We start from the raw sequence: 15,467 nt of genomic DNA, 5'->3' as shown, positions 1-15,467 counted from the left end.
TACTTCGCCTATCACTAAAACAATAATTAGCCGTAAATACGAGCACGCGTGTCAAGTTTCTAGTAGTATGCCACATATCTTAACACAGAATGTGTGATACCATAATGTGTATTTGTAGCTGGTAATACACTAGTAATTAAGTAGGATATATGTATTATCTAAACTCTAGGCACTAACTCTTTTTTTTTCAAAAGAAAGTCATATACACGTGCACATCCTCATCCCTGTGAACAAACACGTACATATACCCTGACATATTATTAGATTGACAAAATGTGTTCAATATATATCTCTTTGTTACTTCCATTGCATGATTCATCTTTAAGTAAATGCACTCTCCACTTGTGCAGTTTACTAAGCATCCCTAAGGAGGTTGCCAACTGGGTGCTATTAAGTTAAATAACTATTAATTGTGGCCTGTGCTCAGCCTTCTAGCACTATAAATACACATACAACCCTTTCATTACCAGTCATCTCCTCCCACACTCAGCTAGCTTGTTAGCTCACAATGGCAGGCACTAAACTCGTAGCTCTTGGTTTCATTGTTCTCTTGAGCATTGGATTAGCCAATGCTTCAAGAGTGGCAAGATACTCAAGTGCCCAAGGATCAGGCAGTGGTAGTGGAGAGGGGTCAGGATCTGTGAATGGTGGGGGATCCGGGGGCGGAAGTGGTACGGGATCTGGTCAGAGTGGTTATAATGGTGCACACGCAAGTGGTGGAGGCAGAGGGGGCGGCGGTGGCGGTAGCCAGTATGGTGGATCAGGGTCTGGTAGTGGGTCAGGCTCGGGCTCAGGCTCTAGTCAGTATAGTTCAAATTATTATGGCTCTGGTGGTGAATATTCTAGTGCAGGCGGTAGCGGTGGCGGTGGTGGCGGAGGACAAGGCAATGGAAATTATGGGTCAACTGGACAAGGATCTGGTAGCGGTACTGGTTCTGGCTATAGTGACGCTAATTCTAACTACTGGCGTGGACCAAGTTATGCAAATGCAAATGCTGGTGGCTATGGTAATGGTAATGGCTATGGACAAAATGGTGGTAGCGGTGGCGGCGGAGGTTCAGGGAGTGGCTATGGTGATGCCAATCCTTAATTTCCTTTATACTGGAAATTATGAAAACTTGAAGCCCAACCTAGTCCGTGCCATGTCAATGTTGTGAAATTTGTTTTTCTTTTTTTTTTCACACCTGTTTTATGCATCACGTTTCAAGAAATAAAGGGCTTCATGTAAAGTTTCTGCCAATGCAGTAACATGTAACAAATTAGGAGAGATATTGCATAACTGTGGTGAAAATTATATTATTTAACCAATCTGATCACTTGTTGTGAACCATTTGCTCCAATAATTTAGGGGCAAGTTCTTGGCTGATATCTATAATGATATTACGTGGTTTTCGTAAACTTGAGCAAATTAACAAACACTAGTCGCATATATGGCTCAACCCAAAGAGTGCCATCTAAAATTGAATGATGAGGTGGAGGTTTGATTGGGTAAGGGTTGTGGTTGGGGACTTCATTTGAATCGACCATAGGCTTTAATAAAGATCATTGGTCTTGCCTCCATAGGGTTTTCTCCATGTCCTATTAAGCTTAAAGATCAATATTAGGACTCAAGAATCATTGGGCCCAAGCAAGGAAACAGGAGAATAGCCATTACCATTAACTGCTGAGACAAGAATCATTGTATGACTCGGACTCGGAGCTACGTATCTGACCGGATGTATACCTTCGCTCAGACCGTAGTTCACCACAGTCGTACTCCGTGTAATCCTGTTGATGTTTGCATTCTCACCAGACAGGAGTGAAAGAACGATATTTTGGAGCTATAAGAAGGTCATGATTTATACTCCTGATTATACGAAGGATGTTTAGAACTACTTGTATGACGTAAACATTTTTGGCAATATAGAAGTGCTATATTCTTTAAGTTAGTCCGAGTAAATTTACGCTGCTTGAGATGTTACCGGAGAGTGCGATCGTTTCTAATGCTAAATTTATTGTGTGCCTAGTATAGCAGCACTGGAGAAATAAATAAATTTAACAGTAAAAAAAATATGGACATCGTTTTACATCCCATCATTGAGGAATATATATAAGAGAACCCTTTGAGAGTGTCATTTCACTTTTTATTACTGGCAATTATTGTAGTAGATTGAAATACATTTGAAAGGAAGTGATAGAAGGAAGGAGTAATATATATATATATCATCCAAACTCACCATAAGTGGTACGTGTTGCCGAGCAGAAGGAAAGAGTCGTGTTATGGGCATGAGCGCATCAGTGCAGAAGATAACGCCTAGGCAATCAGCAGAGCCTTTGGAAGAGTTGATAGTGTTGGGACTGCTACAGGAGAGGTTTTTCCTCTACTTGTCTTGCGACTTTAAATAGAAAGGAAGTTTTTTGAGTCAGAAAAACCGTCGCAAGTTTTTTTAGTCAAAAACTTTCAAACGTAACTATAGTACAATTTAAGTATAATTATATTATAACTACACTGTAACTGCAATGTAACTATCCTATAACTATGATATAACTTATATTAAACTTATACGTGAAATGGTTTGGTTAGCTAGCACACTGGGATCTTATGCATGACATGTGTGAGAAGTTCTTTTTAGCACTTTTTTCCCTTCATGCGCAAATCTTGAAATGATCTGATGGTCACAAATCTCAAAGTTTTGGGGGAAGAAAACTTGCATAAGTTTTCTAACAAATCGGAAATGGGATTTGTGAACTTTGTATTAGCAAAGATGCTAAAAAACACATGGTCTCAACTCTCAAAACGAAGTCAAATTTTCTCCTCCTGACTGCAAAGTATCTCGTGCGTATATAAATCCGGGTCCTAATTTTGTAAAGTAGCTTTTGGGTCTCCGTCCTGTCGGCGCACGCCAGAGTCGCCACAGTTTACTTAGCTTGTGATCGCGAGATTGGAGTCTAAAACCGTGAGCGATCGCCATCATCGTAATTAATGGTATAACGATCGACTCGGTGATAGTTCCAAGACGTACGATCGCGATGAATTTCGAGCAAGCAAATCTTCACTTCGAAGATCAACCTCTGCACATCTTCAAAAAAAAAAAAAAAGAGTGAGATCGATCGACCTCTTCAAGGATACGCATAGGACTCGATCATGGCCAACTTGAAGCAACTCGATCGGATTGCACGCCGTACGTTCTTGACTAGTACTTTCATTTTCACATGATCATTAGTACTATTTTATAACCAATCATGTATGGCCTGATTTAATTAAACGTTAAAACTCATTATTGCAGGTGAATTACCCTATTTTGCTGGATATGTACATTTCCTGAGCTACCGGCGGCTGGTCAAATCGATCGGCATCTGACAGAATGATGGCGTGGCATTCTTCATGTTCAACTCTACAGTAAAATATTAAAATGATCATGTCAGCTGTCTCGCTTATCCCAATCTCCGCGTGCATTGGGTTTCTTTGCATGCTTTGTATATATAAAATATGTGCATGTGATGATCAGAGATACTAGTAGAGAAAAGGTCTTTCCTCCCGGTTCGCGGAAACCCCCTATACTCCCGGTTTTGCAACCGGGAGGACGAATCCGGGACTAAATATACCCATCTTTAGTCCCGGGTGAAATAACAGGAATTAAAAATCCATCTTTAGTCCCGGTTGGTACTAAAGATGGATAGGGCCACGTCACGGCTGTTTTTTTTTTTTTTGCTGCTGGTATCTATTCCTCCACCCTAAATCCACTCAATTCATCCACAAATCATCAATCATGCACAATAAAATTATCCACAAATCAACACAACAAAATCATCAATAATACATACACATCCACAATCCACAAATCTTGTGAGACCATTCCCAAATCGACAAAATATACAAATAATTCATCATTCACTACAAAAATTCAAAAAATAAAAAAAAATCAAGTAGCAGTCGCCGTCGCCCGGCCGTGGGCCGCCGGCTGCCTTGCGCCAGCCGTCGCGAAGGCCACCGAAGCCCGGCCGTCGCGCGGGCCGCTGCCGCCGGCCGCCTTGCGTCCGGCCACCGCCGCGCGGGCCATCGCCGCCGGCCGCCTTGCGCCCGGCCGCCGCGCGGGCCACCGCCGCCGGCCGTCTTGCGCCCGGTCCTCTGCGCTTGCCTCCGCCGCCAGGGGCGGCCCTCCGTGCGCGACGGCCGCCACCGCTGCCCGGCTGCCTCCCGCCGCCGGAGGGGAGGGGAGGAGGGGGAGAGGGGGAGAGAAGGGGGATGAGAGGAGGAGGAGGAGGAGATGGGGAAGAAATGTGATAAGAATGAGGGGTGAGTTGGAGAAGAGAGAAGAGATAAGGGGCGGGGAGGACGAGGCGGGGCAGTTCGCTGATTTTTTTTCCCGGATCTTTAGTCCCGGTTGATAACACCAACCGGGACTAAAGATAATTGAGGGGTCTGACATAGCCTGTCTTCTTTTAAACCGGGACTAAAAATGATCTTTAGTCCCGGTTGGTAACATCAACCGGGACTAAAGATCAAAAAGTGACGTCAGATCTTTCAACCCATCTTTAGTCCCGGTTCCTATTTAAACCGGGATTATTGTGGATTTTGGGCAACCGACCAAAGATGGTTTCTCCAGTAGTGAGAGTTGCCACATTTGAACGTACGTGTTAAAGGCCAAATGTGTCGTGGGTCTGAGGGTCCGTTTAGAAAAGTTTCTAGCAGCTGTATTTTCTTCTAGAATCTTCAGTTCTCCCAAATAGTTCAGGTTATTACCCGGATTCTGAAAAACCGTGGTTGTAAAATCCAGAAAATGAATTAGAACTTACAAGTTAGAAAACCCAGCTTTTCTACATTTCCAGAAGCTAACTACCAAAACCAATAGATTCTCAAAAAATCTTAAGCTCGTCAGACAGGACGTGCGAGAGCTTCGATCGAGGTCTCCTCTACAATGTCAACTATGATGTATACCAGCACCAGCTGCAGGTTTTGTGTTCAGTAGAATAGAATGCTTATGTCGATTTGTACAAGCTACAATTAACTAGCCTGCACTTATCCCTCGATCGGTATGATCGATCGGTTGACTGTTCGAATTAATATTTTACCTGGTGTGTTTGATTTGATCAATACGATTTCCTGAATGTGTGCAATGGATTGGAGTATATTTCCCGTCATTTTTGCACTCTGTCTACTTCACATATCCTAATGTTGCAAGGGCAAAAAGACAGCTGAAGTGTATTGCTGTATATATATGCCCATATCTAAATTCTAACGAGGTAAAGAAAAGAGAAAATATAAGCAATGATCTATATTAAATTAAACGAGACAATTCCCATATACATAGATACATGCAAAACACCATTATAGATATTTGGCATTTAAGATATGATTCGCTCAAATATTGACTTATATTAGAATATAAAATCTAAAGAAATATAAGTACTATGATAGTACTTTTGAAGGCAAACATATGCATTTTTCTCTTGTAGCTGAGCTTCCAGAAATTATCGATGCTCAAATTAAACTTTAAAACATCTGAGCAAATTACACAAAAAAAACGTCCAATTTTTATGGCCAGAGGAAGAATTGCGTTATCACAAGTTAAGTAGGAGATGTGATAATAAATTTGGGCTACAATCATGACGTAGCGCTTTGTTGGAGAGTTTTGTTGCTAGTGTGCTCTCTAGAGATAACATTTAGGAGAAACCATCCCACATGACATTATAAAATAATGCAAATTTAACAGAAAGTGTGAGATATTTGCAAACAAGGTACAATATGCTTAATGAGGGTGCATGACCTACCTTGCTCGGGTGCTACTAGAACCTTTGCAACCACTTCGTAGTAAACGAGAGCTTCGGAACCAATGGAATCTATGCAACAAACAAAGCACACAAAGCAACCAGGCTATAAGTCTACTGAAATAGGGAACAAAAGCATTTTTAATGGATTCTAGGTATTTTTATAAATTTATTACAATTTGAATGGACTTAAACGGAGCTCAGATGAATATATTACAAATTTTAGAAGATTCACTATGATTTTTACTATTAATAAAAAAACCTTAGTGATTTATTGCGCATTAAAAAAGGGGGCTAACATCAGCGAAGGGGGGACTAGGCGCCCGCAAGAGGGCCCCGCCTATCGGCAACATGGAGCGGCTGGTCCACCATTGACCGGTACCACCAAGGTGGTCCACCGCCAGTCCATGATGATAGAGGGCATGATCAGTCCAAGGACGATCAGGTGGCGCGGAGCGGGTGGCCGGGTCATGGGTGCGGCTCAATGCCAGCCCGGGCGAGTGACGGCGTGGCCATCGGCGGTGATGCGGGAAGCGGCGGTTGGCGACGCACGCGAAGAAAGAGCAAAAAAGAGGGGAAGGAGCTCACTGAGATGATAGCGGCCGGTGCGGGGAAGAAGACAACGGCGGCGACCTGGCAGGTGAGAGGGAGGACAGGCATCGACAACACCTAAGGAAGGAGGGGAAAGGGATTATAGAGAGAAAGAGGGTGCACAGTGATGGGCATTGCAAGCCGGAGGACGGGAAGGAGGAAGAACTCACCGGCGAGCGAGGGGAATGGGTTTCAGGTGGAGCGGCATCCAAGTGGCGGCCAGGATGCTCCTCGGCCTTGCGAGGCCGATGGCAGCAACGGTGCTACCCGACGGTGGCTTGAGCAACAGCGAGCGGCGGCGGAGATGCGGCAGCACTAGGTGAGACGGTGCGAGAGCAGAGGAATGAGCAGGGAGCAGTGGCGATGGGGAAAAGGGAGAGCGGAGCTCGGGGGAGCTTTTTATAGCCTCGAGGGAGCACAGATGTGGCCGGGGTGAGCCCGAAATGGCCGGAGACATGGGGGGATAGGTGGGCCCCACCTGTCAATGTCCCCAGAGAGGAGGTGGCGCAGTGGCTTGCGGGCCGCGGGGCCTTTGGCCGGCCCAACAGCAGGGAGGGGAGGCGCGGACGCGAGGGGGCCAGCGGGGAGGATTGGGCCAAAAGCGGCCGAATCGGGCGAGAAAGAAAAATAAAGGAGATTTGGATTTATTTAATTCCGGTAATCAATTTTGAATTATTAAAATTACTTTGTTCTGAAATTTCCACTAAAAATCCAGTTAATGTATTTCAGTATGGGGAACTCAAGAAGTATCCCACCAAGCCAATTCCATTTATTAAATGAGATTATTAATTAGGGATTAGCGCTAGGTTAAATTAAATAATTTCTTTTAGGCAATTTATTGAATGAATTTAAAGGCTAGCTAGGAAGGGGAACCTTCTGGGGGTGTGACAATGTGCCTTCTGTGATGACCATGGCCGACGGTGGTTCACGGCTAAGCTCATCTCTCCTGATCCTTCTCTCTCTTTATCTGTGATGTTTGTTGGCGATGTCGATGTGGTAATTAATGTTGATGCAAATATAAGTTTGTTTGATGTTGGTCACTTGTGATTGTTGGTGATTGTAAGATAATGTTGATGAACTTTTGATTGGGGTGATTAATTTGTCTTTGATGCCACATAATTTGTACTGCAGCAATCATATTTGTTTGTTCTATAAACATGCATTAGTGCCGGTTGGTTGGACAAACTAGTTTGAAAACCGGCAGCGATGCCAGTTACGAACTGGCAAGGTTTAGCTTTTTTTTTACTAGTGTTTCCTCCAATCGAATCATGCATGTACTTATTCGTAGGACTGTCTCCACGCAATAAAAAGAATGACAAATTTGTAGCACACATGCATAATGACGCACATTGAAAAAGTTCATGTGTAGAACAAGTATTTTTCATTATGATAAATAACCGAGTAAAGTGACACAATCTACCAAGTACAGGGGTACATCTTCGAAAGCAACAGAGCCCTTTATTTGTAGCTACCAAGTAGACATAACAAGTACGATAAAAATACACGGATTCAACACTATTAGTTGGGCTCCAACTTTGAACTGATTGAATAAAGGTAATTATGGAGAGGCATTACCATACCCAGACCCACCTCCTGCACCACTACCATTCCCGCCATTTTCACCATTGCCATTGCCTCCACCATTACCACTAGCACCCGCTCCCGCACTTGACCCATACCAATTATTATTAGCATTGCTATAACCAGAGCCAGATCCACTACCAGATCCACTACCAGTTGAACCATATCCTCCAGCCTGTCCTTGTCCTCCTCCACCGCCACCACCACCGGCATCGGACTCACCACCATAACCTCCTTCCCCATTGCTAGTCTGACTAGAGCTTGAGCCTGAGCCATTTCCAGAACCATATGCCGATCCACCATATTGGCTAGAACCACCGCCGCCGCCGCTCCCTCCAGCAGTTGCATGGGCACCATTACTACCACCCTGACTGACGCCATAACCGCTCCCAGACCCTGCGGCACCACCATTGTCATACGCAGTACCCCCTCCCCCTCCGCTGCCATTTCCGTCGGAACTCGAGTATCTAGACACCCTTGCGGCATTGGCCAGTCCCATGCTCAAGAGAACAACGAAGCCAAGAGCTACTAGCTTAGTGCTAGCCATTGTGAAACTACTTGCTATGGTACTTTGGATGTGATGAGTTGTGAGTGCTAAGGAGAAGATTACTGGCGTATTTATAGTGCCCGAGGCCATGCAGCTGGTCTATATCCTAATGGCATGTTGGTGGAGTGATAGGCTGTCAAGTACTACTATTAGGAAATCAAGACACTGGAGACTTAAAGAGCATAGACTTGTAATGGTGCCTATTGACCTCACTGTATCATGTCAGCAGTGAAGAGATTGCCCACTTACAATAGTTCACAAAAATGATAGCACATGAGTTTATTTTGTCATATTTTATGAAGATTTATTTTCTTAAGTAATTACTAGTAATTTTTTCACAGGTAGTCACTAGTAATTTTAATGTATAAATCTTTGCCATCCCTTTTACAGATTAAGTTAATTTAACTGTAAATTAAACGAAAACGTAGCTAGCCATTGTTGTAATCTCTTATATATAGAGCAAGTAGCTAAACGCCTGTGTTTTTCTATGGGTCGAATAAAATATATCTTAATTAATTATGGGTTATCTATAAATTAAGAGAAAATCCATAAAATGCCATCGACAAGCACCCTAATCCCAGAAATGCCATCGACAAACGCAACTTCTTGAAAATGCCATTGTACAAGCCCATTTCTCCCAGAAATGCCATCACACCGTTAGTCCACACCGTTAGAACAAATTTTTTTACAAGAATGACCAAATTACCCTCACTCCAAATAATCCTATCCTAAACCATAGGTAAAGGAGGAGGCCGCCTGCCACTCCTCGCCGCCCGTCGTTTCGACACTTGGGACGACGCCTGCTGCCGACGCGCCGCCGCCTGTGACCACCGCGCCTGCGGCCAACGCTCCGCCGCCTGGGGCCGCCGCGGATCATGGACGAGAAGGTGCTGGAGTTGGTGTTCTGGGCGCTGAACTGGGACCGCGGGCGCTGTGCGTGGTGGCTAGGGTGAGCCGGCGGCTGCGGGCAGTGGCGGAGCGGCTGCTGTGGCGGGCGGCCCACCGCGTCCGACGATGTCGTGGACGCATGCCACGGGCTCATGCGGTCGCGGACGCCCGCGTTCCTCGTCATCCACCGCGCCGCGCTCGAGCCGCGCGTCGGTGGCGGTGGCCGTGCCGGAGTACAGGGAGCTAGGCGCTGCAGTTCACCAACTTTGCAGCGCCGCCGCTGCCGGCGACGGACGCGGACATGGCGTGCTCGCCGCACGCGGCGGTGCACGTGGCCATGACGCTGGACGCGTCATACCTGAGGGGCACCATAGCCGCGGTGCTCTCCGTCCTCCGCCATGCCTCCTGCCCGGGGTCAGTCCACTTCCACTTCCTCGCCGTCTCTTCGGAGGCGGCGGTGAGGGAGCTGAGGGATACCGTCCGGGCGTCGTTCCCGTCGCTGGTGTTCCGGGTGTACCCGTTCGACGAGTCCTGCGTCGCGGGGCTCATCTTCACCTCCATCCGCGGCACGCTCGACCGCCCGCTCAACTACGACCGCTCCTACCTCGCCTCCACGCTCCCCTCCTGCGTCTGCCGCGTCGTCTACCTCGACTCCGACGTCGTCCTCACCGACGACATCGCCGCGCTCACCGTGACGCCGCTCCCGGGTGAGACGGCCGTGGCGGCGCCCAAGTATTGCGGCGCCAACTTCACTGCCTACTTCACGCCGGGGTTCTGGGCGTCGCTGGCGCTGTTCGAGGCGTTCGCGGGCGTCATGGTTCTCGACCTGTCCCGGTGATGCCGCGCCGGCTACATGGCGTAGATCGAGGAGTGGATAGAGCTGCAGAAGCGGGTGCGCATCTACGAGCTGGGCTCGCTGCCGCCGTTCCTCCTCGTGTTCGCCGGCCGCATCGCCGCGGTCGACCACCGCTGGAACCAGCACGACCTCGGCGGCGACAACTACTGCGGCCTGCACGCCGTCGCGGTCAGCCTCCTGCACTGGAGCAGCAAGGGGAAGCCATGGGACAGGCTCGACGCCGGCAGGCCATGCCCGCTCGACGCCATCTGGGCAAAGTACGATCGAGAGCTCGTGATCGACTGAGCTGCTCGCCTTTTTTTACCGATGGATTAGGATAGTATTATTTGGAGTGAGGGCAATTTGGTCATTTTTGTAAAATTTTTTGCTCTAACGGTGTGGACTAACGGTGTGATGGCATTTCTGGAAGAAATGAACTTGTACAATGGCATTTTCAGGAAGTTGTATTTGTCGATGGCATTTCTGGGATCAGGGTGTTTGTCAATGGCATTTCATGGATTTTCTCATAAATTAAAACTACGACACGAGTAGGTGATCGAGTAGATAGGGTGGAAAATTCATTCTTTTCATGGAGTACAGATATTATACATATATATTTCTCCCTGTGTGTTAGTTTTGTTCCTCAAATTAAAGGCTCAAATATATGTACACAATAAGTACATTTATGTAAGATTAACTTTCACATTTGGTTTGCTTTAGAATCTGTGAATTGAACTTTTATAAATGAGCAATTTTACGGTCCTTGAGGAGCTACCATGAGGTACCATTTTTTCTATTGTTAATTTGGTACCTCTTGGTACCTAGGTACTATGAGGTACCATGAGGTACCAAATTTTACACCTCCTCAAGGACCGTAGAATTGCTCTTTATAAATAGTATTGAAACAAACCGTACCCAAGCATATGTAATTGTAAATTATAGTTTGCTATTTATACTACTGGGATGGGAGACTCTACCTAGTGTCAAAAACACAGCAACAGGGCTAAAACACTCGGTAAGGCTGTTCCTCAGTGGTATACACTCTGCAATTTTCACCCGGTATCACCAAGAGCCATATATATAGCTTGGTTAATCACATTTCATGTCTTCAGAACTATACATATTTTTACAATGGAGAAGAGAGTTAATCTTTCCGGCCGGCCTTTGCATACAGTGCACATAACTAATAAATAAAAAGGAAAATAATTTGAGTTAGGACACAATAAAGAATAATAGTGAAAGCCTCACAAATGATATTTTTTCATGATATGGTTTCTCCTTTTGCAGCACATCTCCATGCACGGCCTGCCTAATTAATTAATTCATCTGTACGTGCTCTGTCAAGCACTAAGGTTACCCTTAATCTCTTGGAGATGAGTATCATCCAAACACACACATTTCACAAATTACTTTGACCATGTGTTTATTGAAGCTTCGGCGAAAGAGTGCAATCACGTGTTCATTTTTTAACACAAAAAAATTAATTACATGATCACATAGATATCATCTTCGATAACAGTGAAGTAAACGGGACGACCCTGACCAACTAAATGCAGTTTAATTATGAAATCAATGCAATCATCCAGAAAATCAACAAAAGATTCCCCATATAGTACATAACATACTCCCTCCGTTTAAGATGCATGGATGTCGTCATTCTAGGGTGCTTGCAATTAATCAAACCTCACATCATCTAAATCTGCACAAAAACATCAACTTGTATATTACAATTTATTTCAATACATTAACTTGTTGTGAACAATGCTTTCTCATATAGTTATAATTTCAACTGTAAAAAACATATTATCCAGGGGCGGAGCTAGCACAAAATAAAGGGGGGGTTCCACTTGCTTGCTTTACTCTGGTTTGAATCAAATTTAGCTTGATATGGGTGCCTAAATTTGAACTAACAGAGTATATATATGGTGAAAATGGATAAACTATAGCTAAATTTCTTTTGAACCGGGTTCCTGGGCACTCCCTTAGCTATATGTAGCTCCGCCCCTGATATTATCAACAACAATAATAATATGATAAATCATGAACATTAATCGGAAGCTACATCTCCTTTTAAAACCCATTAGAGATAGTACAATCTAACATTTTACGTCGTTAACCATCAATTTTTATCAATTTATATAAATTTACATCACAGGAGATTTATATCGGTAAGATTCACCACGAGAGAAATGTTTCAATAATATGTAATTCATTCACCACATGTTGTTAAACTGCATAAATGTTTAAAATTTAATGGACAAAAGGTATCAGTGTTTGGTTCAGTATAAAATTGAAACAGTACATCGTTTACGCGATGAGCAAAAAAAGGAGGAGAGACAGCTAGCGTTTGTTTAATTTGTCCGCAAGAATTGGCCCCGAGAATTTCGAGGTCGCCTCTGCCTGCAGAGCGTCAAAAACTGCATATATGTATGCGTACGCGCATGGCTGGGTCGCCAATGGCACTAGAAGCTCACGCAGCGATGTCAAAGTGAACTGCGAAAGATTCGAGGTCGCCTCTGCAGATGTCAACTACACTACTACTCCTACGTGGAAGAGATCTTGAAGCGATCGATCCGAGGCTGCATATTTTCACTGCAATTAAGAGTTAACCCCGGGATGTCGTTTACTTGGCTGTTATTGGACCGATCTGTGGTGCAGTTGATTGTTAATTAATTGTTTCAGTTTTGCTATATATTTATCGACAAATTTTCTCCTAAAAATTTAGCAGATGTAATTACAGCACAGTCGTAGTGTAATTACACTGTAACTTGTATGTAACTTTAATTTTGAACCATTAGATTTCTTTCAAGATTTATACAAGTGAAAAAGGAAAAAAGTCAATGCGCGCACATATGTGAGAGGATTCGTTCCTATGACCTATGTTTCATCAAAATAGCATATAATGGAGAGATTTTTGAAAGTTACATAAAAGTTACATGTAAGTACATCATGATTGTAATATAATTACATCTGTCAAATTTTAAGGATAAAATTTGTCGATAAATGTATAGGTGATCCCAATTATTTTCGTCCCTGTGCTGTAAATACGGCGAATTGATCTCATGATTTATTCATTTGATATTATGATCCGGTTTGGATTTTGGCCTATATGATTTATCAGAGTTGGACGTACATGTTTAGTACTATATCGCTAGTTTAACAAGGTGAAACCAATTATATATGGTCTTGGCCCTCCAACCATATGACAGTATGGTTATCCCTTTCACACGAAACGAGCACAAAACTATAAGTGAGGTGTGATGTATAAGTGGACCTGTCCGCTGGATGGGCTGGGCCATGCTTATTTAGAGGGCGGGTTATTACAATTCAAAACGTCTTATAATTTATAAAATCGATGGTATATATATTTCGACCAATGTGTCCATGGATCGAATTTTTGAAATGTATTAAATTAATTATACATCTAACGGTTAAAAATTAATTAAGGTTAATTATCTTTCATCCAAGGTACATATATAGGGTAAAATTGTCAAAGCTACAAACTTTTCGTGTGGGAGAGATATGAAGCACAGAGATGGCAATACATGTCGCTTTATCACTGTCCATTTATTATAAAAACTTTAATATCACTGCTGGCACACAGTGAAAACGAGCAGTGATATATACTATCAGTATCGGTTTTATATATCTCGTACCGATAAATGATATCGAAACCATGCTATGTTTGTACTAACGGACTGAACCTATGTATTTCTTCCATCCTAAAATAAATTAACCACGTATAAGATGTAACACATCCTAATAAATTCATAGTATTAGGATGCGTCATATTTACATTTTGTACGATGTTGGTTTATTTTAGGACATAGAGAATATATGTTAAGTTCTCTCTTCATCGACATGGTTTGCTAGCTGGGAGATGCTAGAGGTGGCGTTGGGAAGAGGGAGAAGATGGTGGGGGAAGAGGAAGTGGTGGGTGGAGCAGAGATGAGATGAGGGGCACTAAGATGAAAATGGCAAAGCAGAAATAATTTAATGAGGCCGATGATAAATAAATAAAGTTTTGCAATATAAAGACTTTATAATTTGAGAGTGCGACATTAAAGACAATGCTGGCAAATAATCCAGAATCCATGCGTTACGTCGTGCTCTATAAATTTGTGCCATTGTTACAAATTTGAGAAGAAACAAGAAACATGGATATAATTTCGCCACTGGAGAATACCACAGGTGCAAGAAGGCAGAGGGTACTATACACAAAAACAATGAGAATGGAGTTATAGTTTTTTGCTCGTAATATTACACACAATACAATCCCTGTCGTGTTATGTGAATTAGTGCATGAATATATTGATCTCTAGTATAATATGTTAATTCTTTAGGCTGTGTTAGGGAGTCCAAGTTCCCAACCTCTACTATATTGTTTTCCATGCGCGCTCTTCCCGAACTTCTAAATGGTATATCTTTATAAAAAAAACATTTATATGTAAGTTGGTGTAAAAATCTTATTAATATTTTTTTAATTTTTTAATAATACTTAATTAATCATATGTGGAAGTGGATGTTCATCTAGGCGGCGTACGTGAATATATATGCGTATAACGTACTGCTCATTTTCTAGCTCCATTGGTAGCTAGCTTTATAAAAAAAATTCGTCGATGAAAATGTGACTTTCGTAGCCTTTCCATCTGCTGCTCGGCCTTTGACAATCTGATTAATGGACAGGCCAATAGTGCGCATGGGCTAAAATGGCCTATGATCTAACTATCTGCTTTCTTCAGGCCTTATATGAGCCATAAGATCAAAATGCATGGGTTGGCGCATAGGAGGCCCCTGTGCTAGCAGCTGGGTGGGAGAGTTTGTAAGACCCAATTCTGATTGTCTCTGCTTCTTGGTTTTATTAGTTGTACCCAAAATCAAAATATTAAAGCTTAATTTTAGATTTAATTTCGCGGTTCTTTTAACATTGTCTATTTCTTGCCTTGGATTTTAAATCGCTAATAGCATAGATATAAAAATATTTCACATAATTATTATTCTTGTTGCTTCATTTATTTTTTTATGCAATGGGTGGTAGGGTGTACAAAGAAAAGGCAAAACGATCGAGGTTGTTCTGACTTTTCGTGCCAGTTTGCCAGACTGTTTTGTTCTGTAGAGGCTTTAGGATCTGTTTAGATCAATTTGCTGTGGCAATGTTTTTTAAAAAAGTTTTGGTGGCAAAAGATTGGCATTGAAGTTTTGCTAGTTGATGTTTAGATGCATGGTGAAGTTTTGCCATTTTACTAGTAAAGACTGATTTGCCCATATTAATTGCAC

At 43.2% G+C, this 15,467-nt stretch overlaps 2 protein-coding genes and 1 pseudogene across 2 annotated transcripts; 2 read left to right on the top strand and 1 right to left on the bottom strand.

Annotated features, from left to right (window-relative positions):
- The first annotated feature begins 474 nt into the window (after positions 1-474).
- LOC4348782 (putative glycine-rich cell wall structural protein 1) lies at positions 475-1,305 on the top strand. The gene has a single exon (XM_015758285.3). It carries the CDS (start codon positions 509-511, stop codon positions 1,088-1,090), a length of 582 nt encoding a protein of 193 aa, XP_015613771.1. The 5' UTR covers positions 475-508; the 3' UTR covers positions 1,091-1,305.
- A 6,398-nt stretch (positions 1,306-7,703) lies between these two features.
- Positions 7,704-8,513, bottom strand: LOC9270523 (glycine-rich cell wall structural protein 2-like). Its single transcript, XM_015757563.3, has one exon. The coding sequence runs from the start codon at positions 8,465-8,467 to the stop codon at positions 7,898-7,900; it is 570 nt and encodes a 189-aa protein (XP_015613049.1). The 5' UTR covers positions 8,468-8,513; the 3' UTR covers positions 7,704-7,897.
- Positions 8,514-9,221: 708 nt separating this feature from the next.
- LOC107279138 (probable galacturonosyltransferase-like 1) lies at positions 9,222-10,623 on the top strand (annotated as a pseudogene).
- Positions 10,624-15,467: the final 4,844 nt, after the last annotated feature.

Source organism: Oryza sativa, chromosome 10 (assembly GCF_034140825.1).
Source record: "Oryza sativa Japonica Group chromosome 10, ASM3414082v1".
Taxonomy (NCBI): domain Eukaryota; kingdom Viridiplantae; phylum Streptophyta; class Magnoliopsida; order Poales; family Poaceae; genus Oryza; species Oryza sativa.
The sequence above is the reverse complement of the archived record's forward strand: the minus strand, read 5'-3'. Positions and strand labels throughout refer to the sequence as shown.